The following is a 25,522-nucleotide window of genomic DNA, read 5'->3' as shown; positions in this document are numbered from 1 at the left end:
TATTTGTTATATTAAATAAAAAAAAAAAAAAAAAAAAAAAAAAAGAAAAAGAAAATAAAAAAGAAAAGAAAAAAGAAAATGAAAAATAAAAAAGAAAAAGAAAAAGGTAATATGAATTTTTTCATTAAACACATAATATATATATAACATATATACAAATGTATAAAATAAATTCCCAAATAAGTTAAAAAGGTACATATTAAAATATATACATATATATATATATATATATATATATGTATATGTGTGTATACATACTTATCTTTATTGTTATGTATTTATTTATTTACATATGTATGTATCCTATATTTGTTGTTTTGTTAAAAAAAATAATATATGTTTTTGAAATGAAGAAAGACATGATTCCTTTAAGCTTTAACCTTTTGTACATTTTTCTTAACTTTTTTTACGTTTTTATTATCCTTTTTGTTTTCTCCATTTTTTTTATTTTTTAAAGTAGTCATTTTCTTTTTTAATTCTCTCTTGGCAAAGTATACTTGAAATCTTTCAAAGTCAGTAGCTTCATCTCTTTTTTTTTTTATCATCATTTTCTTTCCTAATTTGGAATTATTAAATTCTTCTAATACTTGGGTGCTATTAATTGTTTTCCTTAAAAATCCACTTTTACAATTTTTGTTAATTTTAATTCTTTCCTTTAATAACTTTAATCTTTTCAAGGGAATGACCATACGAGGCACACTACAAAATAAAAAATAAAATAAAAAATAAATAAATATATATATATATATATATATATATATATATATATTTAATATATAAGGCACATTTTGACTTACCCTGTCATAAATGCTCCATCGACGATAACACGAGTGATGGTTACAATATCTACAATAAAACATAACTATAAAAGCAAAAAAAAAAAAAAATAAATAATATATATATGAATAAATACATACATATAATTAACACGTATTATATAACTCCTGAAGTAAATTTCTTCATATTAAAAAAAAATAAATATATAAATATATATATATATATATATATATATATATATAATATTTTTATATTATACCTTTCCAGCGTATGGACCATACTCAATAAGGCATAATCTGCCTGGCTCTACAAATCTTTTAAACAAAAGATTTTTTTTAGAAATGTATAATTTTTCTTCTTCTGTTAATTCAACTCGTGGCATTTTGTTCTCAATATTTATTTATTATATATTTATTTATAAAATATAATATGAAGTTTTCTTCTTTTTTATATATAATTTTATTTTACAATTAATTTTTTTTTTTTATTAAAAAAAAAATATAAATATATTTTATATAATATTAACTTTAATTTTAAATTATAATTTTTCCTTATTTTATTTTCTTTAAAAAGAAAAAAAAAGGACTATATTTTTAAATCGTAAGTAAATATGAAAATATAATAAAAAAAATAAAATAAAATTTTAAAGAAATATAAATAAAAAAAAAAAAAAAAAATGAAAAATTGTATATATTATATATATATATATATATAATTATTATATAATTATTATTTATGAGATATATGAGAATAAGGTATAAAAAAAAAAAAAAAAAATTGGAATGTAATATTTATTTATTAAAGGAGCAAACACGATTATATTATATACATATTAATATTATATATATATATAATAATTATATTATAATATTTCATATTTCTTATATATATGTAAAACATAAAAAATTAAGTATATTATTTATTCATATATATATAATATTATAATATATGTATTATATTTAGTGACCAATATATTATAATTTTTAAGAGATGGGATTTTTAATTTTACATATAAAAAAAAAATATATATATAATATAATAGTATATATTATTACTTAATATTTATATTATATTCATTATAATAATATTATATATATTTATTTATACAATATATAAATATATATTATTTATTATATATATATATATGCCTTATATATAATTTATATATATATTGGTGGTACAAGGGTATTTTATATTATAGTATGAGTAAAAAAATATTTCCCCCCTACAAACATATATATATATATATATATATATATATATATATATATATATATATTATATATATTATATTTATATATATAATATAAAATTCTATAATATTCTTTATAAGAATATAATTTAACAAATATTATCATGAAATTTTAAAATAAAAAATATATCAAATAATGGCCCATAATGATATAAATAAAATTTATATATTTTATTATTATATTAATATTATTATTATGTTGTATTATTTTTTTTTTTTTAATATAACATGTACAGAGGTAATATATTTTATATAGGTATATTATGATATACCATATATTATATTATATATTTCGTAAAATAATATATATATATATATATATATATATATATATTTATTTATTTATTTAAATTTAAGATGATTTACAAATATTAAATGTTTATTTTTAGCATTACTGAAAAAAATAAAATAAAATAAAAAATATATAATATATAAATGCTGTACCATTTTATTTAAGTGTATATGATAAATTTAAGGATATGCACATATATATATATATAATATATATTATATATACATATATTTAATTAATTTTTTAAAAAATAGATATGTAATAATAATATGATGAAAATGTAAAAATGCAGAAATATTAATATTAACATTATTATGTGTTATATATTTGTAGTTTTTTATATTGTTAATTAAATGAGACATTTATGTTTTGACTTTGTGCTATTTCTATAATATTTGCCATGGCTACACTTTTTTGAGCAGCTAAATTCATGTCTTGACATAGAATACATTTAATGTTTGAGTTTTTTAAAATTTCTTGTGCTTGTTCTTGATTAGTACCTTCTAATCTTATAATAATAGGTTTATTAAATTTTATTTGTTTGAATGCATTAATAATACCATTAGCAATAATATCACATCTCATGATACCTCCAAGTATATTTATAAAACATACTTTTGCATTTTCATTATTATTAATAATTTTTAGAGCTTCAGTTATTTCTTCTTCTGTTGCTCCTCCTCCTACATCTAAAAAATTTGATGGATTTCCATTATGTAATATAATTAAATCTAAAGTTGCCATAGCTAATCCTGCACCGTTAACCATACATGCAATATTTCCATTTAATGATACATAATTAAGATTAAATTTCTTAGCTAATAATTCTTGTTTATTTTCTTGTGTTAAATCTCTTTTTTCAAATATTTCTTTTTGTCTATATTCAGCATTATCATCAAAATTTAATTTAGCATCACAACACAAAACCCTTCCATCATTTAATTCTGATAAAGGATTAATTTCTAATAATGTACAATCATATTTTTTAAAAACTTTATATAAATTTACAATCATATCTGTAACTATATTTAATTGGTCATTTTTAAAACCTATTTTTTCTGAAAATTCTCTAGCTTGACCTGTAGTTAATCCATTGTTTATATCAATATTTAATTTATAAATAGCATCCGGATTTTTTTTTATAATATCTTCAATAGATGAACCTCCTATACTTGATCCAAGTAACATTATTCCATCAGAATTCCTATCTAATAGAAATGCAATATATCTTTCTTTTCTTATATAAAAACGTTCACATATAAATACAGTATTACATTTTTTCCCTTCAGGACCACTCTGTTTAGTAATTAAAGTATTATTCAACATTTTTGTAGCTATTTCTTTTACTTCCATACTATTTCGACACACATGAACTCCTCCCTCAAAATTATTTTCTTTAAAATATCCAACACCCCTACCACCACTTAATACTTGAGCTTTTATAACTAAATCATTATCTCCACACAAGTTTTGTAATAATAAAGCTTTCTCTTCTGCTTCTTCTGGAGTTTTTGCTGCATATCCCTCAGGACATGGTACATTATGAGAACGTAATAAATCTACTGATAAATATTCATGAATACTTAAGTATCTCTTTGAAATATTATTACTAAATGACCAAACAATATATTCCTTTTTTAAAAAAAAATTTTTTCTTCTCCCCCATATTATGTTACTACCAATATGTCTCTTAAATTTTAGCATGAAATTAAATTGGCTCTTAAAAGCGGCCATTTCAAAAAAAAAAAAAAAAAAAATAAAAAAAATAAAAAAAATAAAAAAAATAAAAATTAAATAAATAAATAAATAAATAAATATATATATATATATATATATATATATATATATATATTACTCTTAATTGTTTTATTTACTCTTGTATTATTTGTTCATTTTTTTTTTAACAAACCGTATTCCTCTCATACATACAAAAGTTCAAAAAAAAAAAATATATATATATATATATATATATATATATATATATATATAATATATTTTTTAATATGTATTATTTTTTATTTATTTTTATTTTTATCCCTAATTTATGAAAAATACATGTACCATCATAATATTTATTAAATTTAAATCGTGTGTATACTCATATATATTTTTCAAAGCTTTTTATATAATACATTTTACTTATAACACCAAATTAAATATAATGAGATATTTGAATAACATTATGTAATATATATATATATATATATATATATATATATATTCATATGTGTGATGGAAATTATTGTAAATAGTTGTATATTTATTTTTATCCTTTATATTATAAATGAATATATGTCCTTACAAAATAAAAACATACATATATACATTTATATTTATGTGTGTGCTATTTGAGTATGTTCCATTTTTAACAAAAAAATTGACTATCTTTTTTTTTTTTATTATTTTTTTAATATTCAAAAAAACAAAACCAAGTTGAATTTATATATATGTATAGGAAAGTAAAAAATAAAATGTGTATAAATATTATATAATGCGATGAAAAAAAAAATATATATATATATATATATATTTTTTTTTTGAACAAAATAATGTTAATTTATTTATAGTGAAAATGGAAAAAGAAAATAAAGTTAATATATACCAATAGGTCTACAAATATATTTGAGAACTAGACCAACAGAAAGAAAAATAAAAATAAAATGATAAAATGATAAAATAATAAAATAACGACAAGATTTCCTTTGTATGATAATTATAACATTTGTTGTAGATATTACTTTTTTTTTTTTTTTTGATATTTTTTCGTTTTATTGTTTTTTTTTTTTTTTTTTTTTTTGGGAACCTTTGAAAATAATATAATATATATTTTAAAATTGTTGAAGAAAAATAAATATATATATCTCGTAATGTTGCATATATTAAATTAAAATTATATTTTAAAATAGGGCTAATTTTGCAGTGTCCTTTTTTTTTTTTTTTTTTTTTTAATGAATATTTAAAATATGTATTAGCCATATGAATAAACCTGAACATTTTTTTTTACAAAAAAAAAAAAAAAAAAAAAAAAAAAAAAAAAAAATTATATATAATATATAAAATAAAAAATAAATAAATACATACATATATATATGTATAAATTAAGGCTCATAAAACTGTACACATAAATACCGTAACATTTTTATATGCTCAATGTTGTACATGTACATATATATATATATTATTATGTTTATTTTTTTTTTAATTTAAAAAATGATAGGAAAAGTAAATCTCGTATTTTTTTTTTTTTTTTTAAATAAATAAACAATTTCCAAGGTACTCGAAATAAAAATAAGAAAACATGATACTTTTAAAAAGGGTAAATTTCCGCATAGGGGAACTTACCTTTATATAAAAAATAAATATACAAATATGAATAATATATATATATATATATATAATATCTTTTTTTTTTAATATAAATATATTTTATTTATCTCATTGTATAATTCATTTTTTCTATAACATAATATATTATTTATTTATCATTATGAAATATTTATTTTATTTCAACTTCAAGAGAAATTTGGTTTTTTAAAAAAAAAAAAAAAGAGAGAGATAGTTAATAATTTTACATATATATATATATATATATATATATATTTAAATAAATGCTTTTGACAGGAATATATTACATATAATATTAATGTATAGATAAAAATATATACATAATAAAAAATACCTATATATATATATATTTTGGTAGCACATGCTTTTTTTCTTTTTTTTCACTTTTTATGTTAAGTAGGTTTAAAGGATAAATTAATTAATATATAATATATAACATATAACATATAACATATAAGTATAAATATTTTTGTATTTATCATATATATATATATATATATATATATATATATATATATATATATATTTTTGTTTACTCTTCCCAATATAAACCTAATTTATCATATTTTTTCCACAACAAGATTTATCATTTTATATTGTTATAATATATATAATATATTTTTTTTTTTTTTTTTATATGTTTTATTCTTTTTCCACACATGTGAAAAAAAAAAAAAAAAAAAATGCCTAAAGAAGATTGCAAGACAGAAAAGAATATAGACAGTATTGATGAGAATGTATTAAAAAAGTATGATATTTTAAAAAAGGTTGGTAAAGGAGCTTATGGTGTTGTATTTAAAGGTAGATGTAAGAAAAATAGAAATATTGTGGCTGTGAAGAAAATATTTGGAGCATTTCAAAATTGTACGGATGCTCAAAGAACATTTAGAGAAATAATATTTTTGTATGAGTTAAATGGACATGATAATATAATAAAATTAATGGATGTTATAAAAGCAAAGAATGATTATGATATATATCTTATATTTGATTTTATGGAAACAGATTTGCATGAAGTGATAAAAGCAGATTTATTAGAAGATATACATAAGAAATATATAATATATCAATTATTAAGAGCTTTAAAATATATTCATTCTGGAGGTTTATTACATAGAGATATAAAACCATCAAATATATTAGTAAATTCAGAATGTCATATAAAAGTAGCAGATTTTGGATTAGCAAGAACTATTTCAACACATATCAATGAAAATAAAATACATGTACTAACAGATTATGTAGCTACTCGATGGTATAGAGCTCCTGAAATTTTATTGGGTAGTACGAATTATTCTCAAGGTGTTGATATGTGGTCCCTTGGTTGTATCATGGGGGAATTATTATCTGGAAAGCCTTTATTTACAGGCAATTCAACAATGAATCAATTAGAGAAAATAATACAAGTAATAGGAAAACCTGATAAAAAGGATATAGAAGATATTCGATCATCTTTTGCTGAGACAATAATTTCTTCTTTTGTAGATTTAAAAAAAAAAAATTTAAAAGATATATGTTATAAGGCTTCTAACGAATCCTTAGATTTATTACAACAGTTGTTACAGTTTAATCCATCCAAAAGAATAAGCGCAGAAAATGCCCTTAAACATAAATATGTTGAAGAATTTCATTCAATTATTGATGAACCTATATGTAGACACATTATCACAGTTCCCATTAATGATAATGCTAAATATAAAGTTAATTTCTATAGAGATATTGTTTATTTTATTATTATGCGCAAGAAAAAAATTTACTCTAATGCACTCAAACAAGCAGAAAAATATAAAAAACATGAAAAGAAAGATGAATGTTATAAAAGGGAGAAGCATAAAAAAAAAAAAGCTACAGTTCAAAATAATAAGGTACATATGAAGGATAAAGAATATAACCATCAGATGATATGTTCACAAGGGAATCCACATGAAGATATAAAGGATGACCAGAAAAAATATAAAATTTATGAAGAAACTCATGTCGATACAACAAAACAAATGGATTGTCTCAACATAGACCATGTGTTTCATAATAGCAGTGATATATCTTATGATGATAAGAGGGAAAAAACAAAATTGGAATCAGTATACAAGGAAATAAAAAAAAAAAAAAAGGATAGAATGAAAAATGTTCATTGTAAGGATGAAAAAAGGGAAGTATTTTATGAGGATAGAAAAAAGGAGAGCTTAACGAATTTTACTACAACAACGACGGTTAGTAAAAGTGATGATGAAGAAATGGAGATGAGTCAGATGGAAATAAGAGGACCAATAAAAGAACAAATAAAAGGACAAATGGAAGGACAAATAAAAGAACATATGGTAGGACAAATAAAAGAACATATGGTAGGACATATAAAAGAACAAATGGAAGAACAAATCAAGGTGATTCAAAATAATATTAGTAAGATTTCCATAGACAGTAATACAATCAGTAGCACTATCAGTGGGACTGAACCTAATAGTAGACATAATTTTAATAATAAAAAAATTGTTGAATCTTTTAATACTAAAGAAAGAAAAAATAATGACACATTGTTTCATGCTAATAAGAAGTTTATATTTTCTAAAGAAAAAAATAAGATTAAAAATTATAACTTAGAAAAAAAAAATTCAAAATATAAGGCATCTTCTGGTTTTAAAAAAAAATCATATGAAAAAGAAAAAAATACTCACCATTATTTTGAAACCAAATGTAGTAGGACCCCATCAGGGAAGAATTATAATCATTCTATGGAGGATGGAAGTAATAAAAAATATGAGGATGGAAGTAGTAAAAAATATGAGGATGGAAGTAGTAAAAAATGTGAGGATGGAAGTAGTAAAAAATATGAGGATGGAAGTAGTAAAAAATATGAGGATGGAAGTAGTAAAAAATATGAGGATGGAAGTAGTAAAAAATATACAAGTAGTAGTAATAAAAAATATATACATAATAATAACCATTTTAATAATAATCATTGTCACTATAGTCGTAGAGGCTCTTTGAAAAGCCTAAACAAAGAAGAAGATAGCTGCCCCCAAAGAACATGCAAGAATACAGAAAAATTACATTTACCTACTGTAATAAATAAAAGCACAAGACCGTTGAATACTTTATCTCGCAATTATTATAATAAAGACGAAGAAAAAAAATATATGAGCAATAGTAAGTTAAAAAAAGAAGTAAAGAAAAAAATATGGAGACATCTTATAGATAATGAGAATAAAAAAAGTCAAGATATGATAGATTATGATTATAATCATATAGTAAATAAGACAGAAAAGATTCATAGCAAGATTAATTTTAAATATGATGAGAAAAAGAAAACGGAGGAGAAATCTGTTTCAAATACGGAACGAAAAAGATATCATGATACTAATACCATTTAATAACAAAAAAAGAAAAACTGAACCGTTGTAAAACTATTATTTTAATTTTTTTTTTTTTTATAAAAAGATGATATTTTCATGTCAATTAAATTTGATATATATTTTATTTATTTATTTGTTATCATATGATATATATATATATATATATATATATATATATATATATATAATATATATTTTTTTCCACATGTATATATTTTTATGATTCCCCCTTTTTGGTCTTATTTGATTATTATTTATATAATTGTTTTTAATTTGATATAATTTTGTTTCATTTTTTAATTTGTATTTTTGATTACTTTTTTTGTGAATACTTTTATATTGTTTGAAAATATCACTTGTTAGTTTGTATAAATCAATTTAAAAATAGATAATAAAAATGTGTAATTTTTTATTTTTGAAATATTTTGGTGTGTTGCAGCTAATTATTTTATTTAGAGCTTAACAATGAAATGAAATCTAAATAAAAGCACACACAAATATATATATATATATATATATATATATATATATATATATATATATGTAAAGGCAATTCATATATTATTTTATTATTATATAATATTTTTCACTTGTTGATTTATATATTTATTTATGTTGGAAATATATAATGATTAATTAATTATTTTTTTTTTTTTTGAATATTATATGGTAAATATAAAAGGCATATAAATTAAAGAGGACATATATAACAAATACATATTTTTTGCGTGTCCACTTTTAAACTTGTTTAATAATATATATAATCTACTTTTATTATCTCAATTTAACTACATATAAATATATATATATATATATTTTTTTTAAAGGATTAATTAGGAAAATATTTTCTTCCACCTAAAAAAAAAAAAATAATATTTTTTACTTAAAAAAATTTTAGTGTATAGGATACAAACGTGAACACATATATAATATATATATTAATATTATGTATATATTTAAATATGTAATTTCTTAAGTGTATTTTTCATATAGTATAAAAAAAAAATGTGGATGTTCTGCAAGTGCATGAACGGTGCAGGAATTAAAAAAAATACTAACACTTTTTTTGACTTGTATATATATTGTTCTCTAATAAATTATAAAAAATAAGTAAATTAAAAAAAAAAAAAAAAAAAAAAAAAAAAAAAAAAAAGTAATGGGTGTATTTTCATATATATATATATATATATCTAAAAATGGTAAATAATAATGTAGGGGTTCATTTATATGGAGTACAAAAAAAATATATATTATATATATATATATATATATATATATATATACATATCTATGTTTTAAAAAAAAAATTATAATCTTTAATACTTATACACATATTTGTTATATGTCTAATTAAAATCATACATATTATTATGTATATATATTTTTAATATTTTCCAAATAATTGTAAAAATGTTTTTATTTATTTTTTTTTAAAGCATTAATGTGATGATAACAATTAGTAAACATGTTCTATTATAATTAATATATATATATATATACATATATATATATTTTTTTATTAATATTTAATTTAATTTATTTTATTTTTGTTATGGTTATAAAATGTGTGTTTTTTTTTTTTTTTTTGCGGTATTTCCCATAATTTATAACAATGTTTGTAAGTTCTAAGAGAAGAAGAATTTTTGTATTATTTATTTATTTTTTTCTACAAAATGTAAATTCAAATAAATCTACTAATGTTTCTAATATCGTGACAAATAATATTGCTACAAATTTAGTATCTAGTTTGGCTACCCCTTTACCTACAAGTGTAGCTAGCCATATGATTCCGAATTTGATGATCCCACAACAAAATAATGCTGCACATGTAGATACACATAAAACGATATCAACAAATATGCATACTTGTGAAGCTGCTGGATGTTCATCTTATAAAGACATTATTAAAAATAATTCCTCATCTCAAACAAATAATGGTCATCAAAGTAATGATGATGATTGTCTCAAAGGTTTTATTTGTAAAAAGTGTAAGAAGACACATTCAAAAAGTCCAAATATTTGTTTTTATTCTTCTCTAGATACTTATGAAAATTTATATGAAGGACTCTTAGAAGATTTTAAACAGACTTCTTATGACAGCTTCAAAATTCCTTTAGATAAATCAAGCAAAAATATAAAGAGCAAACAAAACCATAAAAATGACAACACAAATAAAGAGAACAACAATAATAATAATAATAATAATAATAAAGATAACACAAGTGAAGAAGATGACGATGATGATGATAGGAAGGACAAAAAGAAGGAAGATAAAGAAAGTGATAATAAAGATGATGAAGAAGACAATAAAAGATCTACAAAAGAAAATAATTTAAATAAAAAAAAAAAAAAATCGGATGAAGATAATGAAGAAACAGAAGATGTTGATGATGAAGGGGAAGAAGATGATCAAAATGAAGAAGATGATGAAGATGATAATAAAAAAAAAAAATATAGTAATAAAACAAATAATGATACAGATTCATTTTTAGAAAAATATTCTAATATATCTTTTCACACTTCTTTTACACATAATAAATTATCATCTAAAGATAGAAAAGAAAAGAATATGGAAAAAAAAACGAAACAACGTATATATATAAATAATAATAAAAAGAATTCGTCTTGTCCTCTGGAGCCACTTGAACCCTCATTAATTCAATATAACATCATAAACATGAAAAGAAATCAAAATGAAAATATAAATAAAAAACAAAACGACAAAATAGATATAAATAATATGGTAGATACATATACATATTCCTTCTTAAATGAAGAAGAAAAAATCCAAGAAATGGTAAGCAATAAAAAAAATGAAAAAAAAGAAGAAAATGTTATATATAGAAGATTAAAAATTAATATTAACAAATATGAAGAATATCTTAAAAATAAATTAAATAAATGTCATATATCTGAAGATGGTATAGCTACAATATATATTAAATTAATCTTACAAATTGTAAAGAATAAAAATGAAATATATACAGATCCTAGTAAACGAAGTATACTAAATAATCATAATAGTAGTACTGATAGTAGTAATAATAATAATAATACAAATAATAATAATAATTCAAATAAAGAAAAACCAAAATCTACTGAAGATGATGATGATGAAGATAATGAAGATAATGAAAATGATGAATATAATTCATATGGACAAAAAAATAAACATAAAAATAACTTATCAGAAGATGATTATGATAATGAAAATTATAATGATGAATATGGAAACAAAAATAAAGATTCAAATCAATCATATAATTATATGTCATCACAAAATAATAACGATAATAATAAAGATTTTAATAAATATGCTTATATACAACTATTAAATAAAAACAACCAAAATATTTATAATCCATTAAACAAAATAAATAATAATAATAAAAAAAAAAAAAAATATATATATAATCGAAATAGAAAAAATAAAATATTATCAACACATATTCCACATACTACAGAATACAATTTTTTTGAATATTACAACGTAGACGAATTAGAAGGTGATTCAATGGAAAATTATTATAAATCCAAACGTGGTTTTTTTAAAAATATATTCAAAAAAGTATTCAAAAGAAAAAAAGGAAAAGACGGTGATGAAGGGGACGATGAATATTCTAATGACGAAGAGGAAGAACCACAGAAAAAAAAACAAAAAAAAGAAAAAAAAAAAAAATTATTTTCCTTTTTTAAAAGAAAAAATAAAAAGAATAAAAGTAAAAATGAAGAAGCTGATTCATATGATGAAAGTAACCAACAAGAAGATAATGAAGATAATTATGAAAATAAAAGTAAGAAACGTTATCGTAAGGATGACGATGAAAATGAAAATGAAAATGAAAAAGAAAATGAAGACGAAGAAGATAATGATGATGATAATAATAATAATAATAATAGTTATAGTTATATTAGTAATAATAAAAAAAATAATAAAAATGATAAAAAAAAAAAAAAGTCTAATAATAAGCATAAATTAAAAATCAAAAATTTCTTTACAAAATTAAAACAAAAAATCATACCAAAAAAACAAAAATTACATATAGAAGCTTTTTTTAATAATATCATTGTAAAATCGTGTAAGAACTCTTTAAAATGGGAAGGAAAAATGTTTAAAAAACGTTCCTTAATAGAAATGACATTAAAGGTACCTGTGAAAATTAAATATATAGAAGACGAGCCTTTGAATTTTTTTCGATCAGGTTATGAAGTAATATTAACATGTAAAAATTGTGAGGAGATATTATTTAATTCTTGTGTTCAGGTAAAAAATTCTAAACCCATAAGGGTCCAAACGAATAAAAAATTAAACACTAAAAATATCAAACATATAAATTAAAATATATATATATATATATATATATATATATATGTTGTTACAAATTAATATACCATCTGTTGCATATATTTTTTATTTTCTCCTTTTTATTTTCTTCTTTTTATTTTTTATTATAGGTATATTGCACTAAAACAAAAACAGAGAATGAAGAGAAAAAAAAGCATACACAAACAAACACAACTGCGACTACTCCAAGTTTTAATACCATGACTACTGCTACAAGTTTTACTCCTTTACCTGAATATAATTACAAACAATTATATCCCTTAAATTCTAATTGGTCTCTTTCTGATTATTTCAGTTGTGATACACATATGTACATAAAATATTCACTTGTCTTCTTACTCATGATATTTATTGCTATATATTAAAAAATATATATATATATATATATATATATATATATATATATATTTAATATATATTATAATGTTATTTTATTTTTCATTCCATCATGTTAGTATCATATAAAATATTACAATCAATAGTATCACATGTTGTCGTATTTTATCACGTTTTTCCCTTTCATCATTTTTTTTTGCATGTATCGAAATTTCCTTTTGGTGGTTAAAATTTCCTCATTCGTATTGCCTTCCTAAAAAATAAAAATTATAAAGAGGGGGAAGGGGTTAAAGTGTTGTGTTGAAATTTTATAATGAATACATAAAAAGAGATAAGGATATTACTACAATAGTTACAGAAAAATGAAAGATGAACACTACAAGGATATATCATATATATATATATATATATATATATGTATACATATATTTATGTGTATGTAGTATCATATGTTGAACACGTTTATATATTGACACATGAACATATATATTATATACAACAAATTACATATTAAATAATACATCTGAAAAATCTTAAAACCTACCATTAGCAATTCATTATCCAAAATGTTGTCCATGTCTGTCTTGTGGATATAATTTTTAAAATAAATATCAGATGTTTGCTTAAAATAATCAGGCAAAAAATTATATAATAATTTTCCAGATATAAAATCATGTATTATTATTCTAGTAGCATGACTAAAATTTAATTGACCACCTTTACCTCCTGAAACAAATTTTCTAAAGGTACAGAATTTTTTTAAAAATTCAGATGCATCCAAGAAATATGAGATATGACCTTTATCATTTAAATATTCATGAATAATATTAGTATCTATTTTATAATTATTACATAATTGAAATGGAATGATATTACAAATAATTTGAACTAGTGATACTACATCTCCTTTAAAATGATCAATTGAAAAAACTCCATTTATTATTAAATCATTTTTATTAAAAACTAAAGATGGAAATATTAATCCTGGACAATCACATAAAGAAAATGGAAAGTGTTTTAATGTTATTGTTTGAAAATGTTTTGTTTTACCTGGTTGACGACTTACACTTACTTTTTTTTTACCAATTAAACAATTTATAATGGAACTTTTTCCTACATTTGGAAAGCCTATAAATCCTATCATAAATTTTGGTATGGAAGAAAATGTTTCTACTTCTATATCATGATAATATTGTTTTATTTCTTTTTTTATTTTTATAATTAAATTTATTAAATCATTTACACTTAATATATCTGTATTATCATTTTTTTTTTGTTCATAACTTAAATTACCATAACCTACATTAATAATATCTTTTTTTTCTTCATCTATATTGTTAAGAAAATCTAAACCACTATTTATATTATCATCATTATGATGATGATCATTATTATTATTATTATTAATATGATGATTAATATCATCATATATGTCTCCCATAAAATCTTCCCTTTTTTGTATCATATCATTTGTCATATTTTCAATGGTTACTTTATTTTGATGATATAATTCTCTTAGGGCTGAGAAAAAAACAAAGTGTACTTTTTTTTTTTCAAAATATTCAGCCCATATTTTCCTTTCTTCATATGTTAAAAAATCAGCTTTATTTAATATAAGAATAAGTTTTTTTCTTTTATCCACTTTTTTTATATAATATTCTAATCCTCTACAATAAAAAAATAAAGGATTCCTTACATCAATAATATAAAATAATACATGACTTTTTTCAATAACTCTCCATAATTGTTTCCAATATTCAATATTCTTTTCATAAGGAGTTACAAAATATCCTTCTTTCTCTTCGATTTCACTTAATAATTTTCTCCATTCAATAAAATATTCATGTTCATATTTATCTATAATATCTTTATTCAAATTATTATTATTATCTCTATTGGACATTTTATATTTTTCACCTAACTTTTCATATATATATAAATATTTATAATTATAATCATTGTCATAATTATATGTATTATCTTCTCTCTCTTTATCTCTATCGTTTATTTCAAAGTCTTCAACACAAGAATTTTCATCACTATTATTATAATCATTCTTATTAATGTTATCGAAGTTATCGCCACTATGGTTATTATCATCATTATCATCATTATAGTCATTATCATCATTATCATCATTATCATCATTATCATCATTATAGTCATTATCATCATTATAGTCATTATCATCATTATAGTCATTATCATCATTATAGTCATTATCATCATTATCATCATTATCGTCATTATCGTCATTATCATCATTATCATCATTATCATCATTATCATCATTATCGTCATTATCGTCATTATCATCATCCTCATCATTCTCATCATTCTCATCATTCTCATCATTATCATCATTATCATCATTATCATCCATATCATTACCATCCTTATTATCATCACCACCTTTAGAATTAATTCCATTTAAATTTTTCTTTTTAATCTTCTTTGTTTTGGTCTTCTCAGAAGAATCCCCTTTCGGTGTTCTTACATTAAGTGGTATAAGACTTTTTCCACTCATTAAAAAACTAATTTTATTTTTATAATTTTTTTTTTTTTTCCTTTTTTTTTCCATTTCATTTTCTTCTTTCTTTTTCATAAGAATATGTATTTTATCATCTTTATTTAAAAATACAGCTCTTCCTGGTATAGGCAAAACAATATTCTGAATATTTTCTTTGGTCTTAAATTTATTCGCACCATAATTTTTTTTTTCTTTTATTTCATATTTCTTAAGAAATACTTTACTTACTTGTATATTATTAATAATTAATTGGTTATCTAAAAAATCGTCTAAAGAGTCTTTATTTAAAACTGATAATTGCTTATTCTTTTTTACAGCATCATTATCATTTCCAATTTGAGAATATAAAATATTATCAGATATCTCTTTATGTCTTAATTTATTGCGCATTAAACTACGTCCAATAAATTTGTTATCGACCTTCCTTCGATTTTTATTTAAAACAGCCATATTCTAAATTATTCACAGAAAAATAAAATGAAAATTATATAAATGATTATCTAATATATAACAAACAAATGAAGTAATATACATATATAAATATATATATAAATATATATATGCCTTCCCTTTTTAATTTATTTTTTCATACATAATTTTATGTAATTAATACCAAATAAATAAATAAATAATATATATTAATTATTAAATATATATAAATATATATATATATATATATATTATATTTTAATTTTACAAGAGCTCTACAAAATGACAGTTATTTTATACTACATATATATTATACTTTTAAAAAATTTACTCTTTATTTTAATTATAAGAAATTCTTTTAATTTTTTAATATATAATTACAACATGAACATTTTATGTATGTATATATGTATATAATAAATTATTCATATCTGTTAAGTAGTATTATATTATAATATAATATAAATCCTTTTTTTTTATATACTTCATTCATATAATTTTATTATATAGTATTAAAATAAATGGAAAGCATTTTACATATTTTAAATAAATTTATATATATTATATATATATATATATTATTAAGAAAATATTATAGGATAATAAGATTAATTTAATACATTATTATATGGAAAGAAAAAAATAATAATATATTATATATATATATATATATTATATATAAATTATTATTATATAACCATATGTTTTACCTACATATTTATTATATACATATAATATATATATATGTTTTATTTTTTTAAAAATACAAATAAATATATAAAAAGAAATATATATATATACATATATAAGTATAGATAAATATATTTTTATTAATTAAATCAATTTAATAATGTCCTCACAAAAGAAAAATTTTATTACAATGACTTAATGTTTAAATAAATATATATATGTAGATATATATTTAATGGAAAAAAAAAAAAAAAAAAAAAAGGAACCAGGAAAAAAAGGCAGCAACTTTTTTTATTTTATAACATACACTTTTTTTTTACAATATGTAATATATAAGAAAATATAGAAAGGAAAAAATTATTGAGATGCTTGTCATACATATCACAAATATATAAATATATATATATTTATTTATTTATATATATAATATATTGTATGTGTTAATTATTGAACAAAATTTTATCAGAAGGAATATAAAAAAAAAATATATATATTGAAATAATAAACATATAAAATAAAGGATTACTTTAATATAGTTATAATAAATATAACTTTTATATTTTAAATGAAAGAAATAATTTTTTTCCTTTTCCTTTAACCTCAAAATTTGTACAGTATTATTAAATATATATAAAAGAAAACAACCGTCTTTTAATTATATTTTTGTATTATATATAGAATACCTTTTTTTCGTTTTATTTATTTTTTTTTTTTTTATTTTATTTTACATTTTTTTCTTGCCTTTATTACATTATAAAATTAAAAAAAAAAAAAAAAAGAAATATAACAAAAAAAAATATATATATATATATATATATATAAGGAAATGATTAAAATATAGAAATCTTTTTATTTATAACAATAATTATATATATGTTCAAAATTTTTATTGATTATTCATTCAGTGTTCAATTGATGAATAAATTTTAGCTTTATAAAAACACATATTTAGTAGTTTTATTTTATATATACAAAATATTATCATTTGATAATTAAATATACATAAAAATTATAAAAAAATATATTATTAAAAATTTAATATTTATAAACAATTTTCATTGTATTGGGGACAACTGTTTTTTTTTATAAACAATATTATATTTTATATGTATTATTTTTTTTTTATATCTACTAAAAAATATATAATATATTTATTTTAATGAATTAATAATTCATGCAAAAAAAAAAAAAAAAAAAAAAAATTATATATACAACATTATAAATATATATTATTAATATATGTAATAATATAATATATATTTATATATAATTTTAGCTTCATATAAAAAATGATATATATATATATATATATATATAAACCACGATTTTTTTAATATCAAAAAAAAGAAAAATATATATATAAATACAAAATTTTAAATATAAGCTCATCTTTGTTATTATCTTTCTATACATATATTTATATATAAAAGTTATATAAAATATATATATACTTTGTTTTAAGCATATAATAATTTTATATATAATATATATATAAACTTGTAATAAAAAAAAATTATATATATTTTTTTTATTTTATAAATATAGAAAATTATTAAAGAACAAATTTTTTTTTAAGTCATATTTGTAATTAAATATATATATATATATATTTTTTTTTTTTTTTGTAATATATATATTATATATATATGGCCATTTGAACTTATAAATAAATTAAATATATATATATGTTTATTTGAATTTTTTTTTTTGTAGAAGGAAATCCAAAAAAAAAAAAAAAAAAAAAAAAAAAAGCACATATTTTTTCTGATCTTATTTTTCAATGATATATATATATATTATTATGAAATTATTCTTTTGAATATATTTATATATTTATATATTTATAAATTTATCTTATTTTAATTTTTTTAGTTTAAAAAAAAAAAAAAAATTAAATATATTTAATATTTAGAATTAATAGACTTTTAAAATAGTTATATCTTCATTGCTATCATATAAAAATAAAACATGTATTTATTATGAACAAATTTATATTAAATGAAAATAAAAAAACAAAAATGTTTATTCATCTATAAAAAATATATTTTTTTAAATAATAATTTATTATGAGATCATTCACTTGAATATATTAAAAACATATAACCAAACTAACTACATTTTACAACAAAAGGATATATATATATATATATATTTTTAATACAACAAGTGATATAAAGACATAAAAAAAATGATAAAATATTTATTTGTAAAAAAAAAAAAAAAATGGGTTACTCAGGAATAGATATTAAAGAAATAAATGTTAAAAGAAAGAATAGTGTCTATTTCGACAATGTCGATGTATGTAATATTTTAAAAGAAAATAATACTTATAAGAAAAAAAAACATATTTCAATTAATCTAAATAGAAAATGTGCAAGTTATAATAATATTTATTACGTCAATAATGATCCAGAATTAGGAACAAATATAAACTACTATCAAAATAAAGACAATATGAAATCAAAACATTTTCTCAATTCTAATAAAAATGTAAATAATTCAAATAAAATAAATATTCATGAAGGCAAAATAAAAAATACACAATCATATTCTTATTATGAGCCCTTGAGGTATCCTGCATTTAAAATGTCCGACAAACTTAAATCCGAAACAAATGAAATAAAAAAAGTGGACACAAAAAAAGATGTCCATATGAAAGATAATCAACCCAAAAATTATAAAATTAATAAAAATGATGTTTTTGATAATAATATTAATAATGATAGTATTAATAATGATAATATTAATAATGATAATAATAATAAATGCATGTCGAATCGTTCAACCAGTAACAAACACATGAATAGAAGAAATATGTGCATTTCTCATAACAAATTAAATAAAAAAGAAAAAAATATAAACGACAAAGCAGAACAAAATGAAAACTCTAAAGAAGATAATAAACAGTGTGGTAATCATATTCTAAATAATGTTAAAAATATAAAAAAATGTAACGATATAACACCCTTGTTATATGAAGACAATAAAAATAATATAAATATTTATAGTAAAAATGTTAACTCCACTAATGTTGAGCATGAACATGTTCAGGAAAAACCTGCACGTGTTCATAAAAAAAAAAGAAAAAAAAAAGAAAATAAACTAGCTGGAAATAAAATAAAAAATAATGATGAAAATGAAGAAGTAGAACAATCTAATATGATAGAAATGGGGAAAATAAATTATGTAGATGATAAAATAAATGGAAATGTTGAAGAAAAAGAAAAGAAAAAAAATAAAGAGAAAGATAAGGATAAAGAAAAGGACAAAAATAAAGAGAAAGATAAGCATAAGAATAAGAATATTAATAAAAATAATAGAAAAAATAAGAATAAAAATGACGTAGTAGAAGACAATAAAAATAAACATTGTTTTGAAAAAAAAGAAAATAATATAAATGAGATACCTAAAGAGGTAGTATATATTCCTATGGAAGAACGATTAAAAAGTAATGTATCTTCAAGTGATGAAGAAAATTTATATTATGAAAAACCATATGAAGAAATTGAGAATTATTTTGAATTTATTGAAAATAAAAATTTAATAAATCCAAGTGATATAACAAATGAAGTAAAATTTATATTACATATGACACTATTAACATTATATAAGGATCAAATTAAGCCATCCTATAGTAAAATAAAGAAACGATTAACATGTTTTAATGAGAATTTGGAGATAAAATATAACTTTTTAAATATATATGCTTCTTTACGTAATGAATATATAGTAGTTCGAACAAAAAGAAATAATATTTTCGTTTTATTAAGAGAAACTCCTAAATGGTTTCTAGGATGGGTTAAGACAAGATGTTTTAAAAATTCTTATCCAAAAAAAGTATGGAAGAAATTAATAGACTATATTTTAAATATGAATAAATCGAATATGAATAATAATTTATATGTATCTATGTATATTCCTTTTATTAAAAATTTTTTTGATAAAAGATTTATATTTTATTTAAATGAAAAAAATAATGAGAAAAATAAATACTTTGAAAAAATATTTAATTTTTCTTTTTTATCGTTTGATATGAACAACGAACAAAAAAAAGAAAGGAACAGTTTCAATGCATTATTCTATATATATAATATGTACTATAATAATTTTTCTTATTTCTCTCAGTGTAATGATTATTATATAAAAAATGTAGAAAAAAGCTTTTTGCTATATTATACAAATATATTTTTTAATTGTAATAAAAATGATATGAATATTAATAATTCAAATATTGATTTATCAAAGAAGAATTATTTATATGAAGATAAAAATGAAAATACCACTACTACTACTACTAATAATATTGATAATATTGATAATAATAATAATAATAATATTTGTAATTATAATAATGATACGAGTCTTTACATAGAACACTTATCTAGTGAAAAGAAAGAAAATATTTTACAAATCGATGAAATAATAAAATATGATACTGCAAAAAATTTAATAAATGAAGAAAACAATGTAGATACTACCAATGTGTTAGATATATTTGATAATGATATATATGAAGTTGCTGATATTTTAAAAAAAAAAAATTTTCCTTTTTTCAAAGATTATTCATTAGGCAAAATAGCTCATATAATTCAATTATGTTTATATAATGGTTTGTTATTAGAAGAAAATCAAAAAATTATTCCAGCATATTCTTCAAAGAATATTATATCATCCATTTTTTATATAAAGAAGAAGAACAATTATTTATATGATAATTATTCAAACTTAAATAAACATAGGTATTGTGATGATAATAACATTTCTACATATGGATATGATTATAATGAAAATACATCTGTTAATATAATGACAAAAGAGTATGATAATAGGATGGATTCATTTTTAAAGGTTTATGAGAACTTTTTAAAAAATGATGAAGGCTTATTTTTTTCCAAAAAAAATAATAATAAGAGTGATGTAAATATAAGTATTAATAAGTATACAAAAGAATTAGACATTCCTGCTATTACGAATTTAGAAGAAGCCAAATTAAAAATAGAATGTTTATTAAGAAATAGTCATAAAAAATGTATATATTTACTTTTTTTTCGAGAAAAATTCTTAAAAAAATATAAACAAAATATTAATCCATTAATATTTGGATACAATAGTTTAATTGAATTTCTATTTTATGGTTGTAGAGAAGTTTGTAAAATATATATTTTAAATAATAATTTATTAATAGTTCATTTAAGTTATGATATAGCGAAACATATAAATAATAATAATAATGAGAAAGTAAAAGTAAAAGAAAAGGAAAATCAAAAGGAAAATGTAATAGAAGAATTTTATTATTCAGATTACTGTTATAATAAAACAGAAAATAATAATAATAATAAGTTTCATAATTCTTCATTAGAAGTATGTACTATTATGAAAGAAAATGCAAAAAAAAAAAATTCTTTTTTTATTACTTATTCATATTGGAAATATATGAGCAAAAAGGAAAAAAAAAAAAAAGATATATTAGATAGCGTATCTTTTTTAAATGGAAAACAAAATTATATTTTTTCAGATGATATATTAAAAATAAAGAAATATTCTTTTATTCAAACAAATCCTATGAAACAAAGTGAGAAGAACATTCCCTTATATTATATAAATATGAAAAAAATAAATACAGGCTTATTTAATATTCCCAATTTGGTACAACGAAATAATTACGATATTGAATTTTTAAGTACCTGTTAATAAATTAATACATACACATATATATATATATATATATATATATATATATATATATATATATATTTTACTATATGTAAAAAAATATTTTTTTTTTTCAATTTTAAAATATGTTTTATTTGTATATCCTTTATATATATATATATAATATATGTATATATTCATTTGGTTATATTCTAACATTTTCATACTTTTATATTCATTACTAATATTTTTCCTTTTTCTTATTTCTTCTTATTTTTTTTTTGTTATATAATTAAATTGATTTTTTATTCTTTGTTTTGTTTTATTATTTTTTATTTGTTAATATTGTTGTTAAATATCTATTCATTATAATATTTAGTCATAATTTTAATTTTTTAATTTGACAAATCCATGTATGCATTTTTTCATTTATGTTTATAAAAAAAATTTAAGTTTTGTTTTCTTAAAATTGATAAGTTAATTAAACATATTTTTAATATATTAAAAATATATTTCTATATTATAATATATATATATATTTTTAAGTGAAACACCTTTATATGATACACATTCTATGCCTTTTATAAATTTTTTTTTTTTTTTTTATAATTAAAAATATACATTTTTTAAAGCATCCATATGATTACCCATATATTCATAATATTGTATACATAACCAAAATTTTTTATATTTAAAAAAAAAAAAAAAAAAAAGACAAAAAAATGTGTCCATTTTTGTTTTAGTATAATTAAATTTTAAGAATTAACTTTTTATATCCATAAATGTTAATCGTATAGTTTATTTAAAATATTGATTATCTGTATATATTTATAAGAACAACCTTTATAATTATTCTTTTTTTTAAATATATAAGTTTGAATAAAAGAACTTTATTTAACCCACCAAAAATATATATATATATATATATATTATATTTTTATCATATTGAAATAAGAGGAAAGGTATTATTTTTTAATGTACTACATATTTGTAGGAGTTCACATAAATTATCATATATGTATGTACGATATTAGTTAAATCATAAATATTGTTAAAGAAAAAAAAAAAAAAAAATGAAATAAATAAATAAATAAATAAATAGAAATATATCATGGGCACTTATAATATGTGCTTATACTATTGGATATTAAGTGATAAATTGACTGTAAAAAATTATGCTTGGATATTAATTTTTTTTTTTTTTTTTTTTTTTCAATTATTATTCAATGGTGATATAAAATAATTTTGAATGTAAAAGGGAAAAAATTATATAAGAAAAAAATGTATGCATATATATATATATAATTTAATGATATATAATATTTTCTTATATGTGTTTGTATATATATGAATGTAATATAAATGTATTACTTGATTATCATATTATAATGTTGTCTATTATAAGTATAAAATATATATATATATATATATGTGTATATTTATATTTATATGTATATGATATTTTTTTTTTTTTTTTTGTTAATGTTCATGTATATATGCCTGATTAGTGTGTTAATTCCTTTATACATGTTTCCTTGAATCTATGAAATTCTGAATAATCATAACTTTGACAGTGTCCACTTTCATCATAAGTAATAAGTTGTGGTTGTGGTGGTTCGAAATTATGTGCTCTTGCTTGCATTTGTGATTCACGCATATATTCATCCATTCGTTTAAGTTGTGTTTCATTAAATACTTTTAATTCATTAAGATGAGGATTTAATTCTTTCATTAATTCATCTATTTGATCTTGTGTTAAATCTACATATCTAACAGATTCTTCTGGTTCACCTTTTGCCTTAGCAGAAATACCAAAATAACGAGGTACATATACATTGACTGGTACTAAACGAGGTATATATTTTTCAACTTCTATTTCTAATTCTTCATTTGTTATTTCTATTTCTGGTTGTATGATTTTTTTTAATACCACTAATATTTCATTTTCTACAAGATTTGGTATAACATAAGGTACATTCACAGTATTATATTTAGGTTGTTTAATTTCTTCTCCACTTGGTATTTCTATAGTCTTTTCAATTATATTTGTAACAATTTTGGGTTTATATTTTGTTACATATTTTGGTACTTCTACATATACTATTTCTTCTTTTTCCAAATCTTCATCTACATTTATAGCATTTTCATACACATCAATATATTGAAAATATGTTGTAACAAATATTTTTTCTTTCACTATGTAATTCTCTATTTCTTCAGAACCATGTAAATGAATCTTTGGATCGATTTTACATTTAGGATTATTCTTATAATAATCCAAACCCTTAAAATATTGATCTATATGAGATTCTAACATTCTATTTAAGGATTCTTTCACATAATCATCATGACCATTTGTTTCTTTCTTCTTCTCAGATTCACCTTTAACACCTTTACTCCCATTCGTCTTATTCTTGTTCCCGTTTCCACTATTCCCATTTCTATTTAAACGAAGTGTATCCATATTTTGTAAACCATCACCTAAATCGTTCATTGTGTCTTGGTATAACAGAGGTGTGTTCTT

The 25,522-nt window shown here is 18.9% G+C and overlaps 7 protein-coding genes across 7 annotated transcripts in view; 3 read left to right on the top strand and 4 right to left on the bottom strand.

The window, feature by feature from the left end:
• Positions 1 to 368: 368 nt before the first annotated feature.
• Positions 369 to 1,159, bottom strand: PADL01_1431700 (60S ribosomal protein L14, putative; the record flags this gene model as incomplete). Its single annotated transcript, XM_028684590.1, has 3 exons — positions 369 to 699; positions 798 to 862; positions 1,037 to 1,159. 3 exons carry the CDS (start codon positions 1,157 to 1,159, stop codon positions 369 to 371), a joined length of 519 nt encoding a protein of 172 aa, XP_028540653.1.
• Positions 1,160 to 2,666: 1,507 nt separating this feature from the next.
• On the bottom strand, positions 2,667 to 4,055 carry PADL01_1431600 (ATP-specific succinyl-CoA synthetase beta subunit, putative; the record flags this gene model as incomplete). Its single annotated transcript, XM_028684589.1, has 1 exon — positions 2,667 to 4,055. The coding sequence occupies one exon, from the start codon at positions 4,053 to 4,055 to the stop codon at positions 2,667 to 2,669; it is 1,389 nt and encodes a 462-aa protein (XP_028540652.1).
• Positions 4,056 to 6,349: 2,294 nt separating this feature from the next.
• On the top strand, positions 6,350 to 9,034 carry PADL01_1431500 (mitogen-activated protein kinase 1; the record flags this gene model as incomplete). Its single annotated transcript, XM_028684588.1, has 1 exon — positions 6,350 to 9,034. One exon carries the CDS (start codon positions 6,350 to 6,352, stop codon positions 9,032 to 9,034), a length of 2,685 nt encoding a protein of 894 aa, XP_028540651.1.
• Positions 9,035 to 10,628: 1,594 nt separating this feature from the next.
• PADL01_1431400 (conserved Plasmodium protein, unknown function) lies at positions 10,629 to 13,726 on the top strand (the record flags this gene model as incomplete). Its single annotated transcript, XM_028684587.1, has 2 exons — positions 10,629 to 13,280; positions 13,472 to 13,726. The coding sequence occupies 2 exons, from the start codon at positions 10,629 to 10,631 to the stop codon at positions 13,724 to 13,726; spliced, it is 2,907 nt and encodes a 968-aa protein (XP_028540650.1).
• Positions 13,727 to 13,845: 119 nt separating this feature from the next.
• PADL01_1431300 (large ribosomal subunit associated GTPase, putative) lies at positions 13,846 to 16,677 on the bottom strand (the record flags this gene model as incomplete). The annotated part of the gene is made up of 2 exons (XM_028684586.1): positions 13,846 to 13,950; positions 14,242 to 16,677. The coding sequence occupies 2 exons, from the start codon at positions 16,675 to 16,677 to the stop codon at positions 13,846 to 13,848; spliced, it is 2,541 nt and encodes an 846-aa protein (XP_028540649.1).
• A 2,892-nt stretch (positions 16,678 to 19,569) lies between these two features.
• PADL01_1431200 (conserved Plasmodium protein, unknown function) lies at positions 19,570 to 23,037 on the top strand (the record flags this gene model as incomplete). The annotated part of the gene is made up of 1 exon (XM_028684585.1): positions 19,570 to 23,037. One exon carries the CDS (start codon positions 19,570 to 19,572, stop codon positions 23,035 to 23,037), a length of 3,468 nt encoding a protein of 1,155 aa, XP_028540648.1.
• Positions 23,038 to 24,502: 1,465 nt separating this feature from the next.
• The window catches only part of PADL01_1431100 (conserved Plasmodium protein, unknown function), a gene marked incomplete at both ends in the record, with an annotated part of 1,044 nt that continues 24 nt past the window's right edge, over positions 24,503 to 25,522 (bottom strand). The window contains one exon of the mRNA XM_028684584.1: positions 24,503 to 25,522. This exon is cut by the window's right edge and continues 24 nt beyond it. Coding sequence (XP_028540647.1) covers positions 24,503 to 25,522 — 1,020 coding nt within the window.

This window comes from Plasmodium sp. gorilla clade G2 (assembly GCF_900097015.1).
Source record: "Plasmodium sp. gorilla clade G2 genome assembly, chromosome: 14".
Lineage (NCBI taxonomy): Eukaryota > Apicomplexa > Aconoidasida > Haemosporida > Plasmodiidae > Plasmodium > Plasmodium adleri (nom. inval.).
This window is presented reverse-complemented; position numbering and strand designations above follow the sequence as displayed.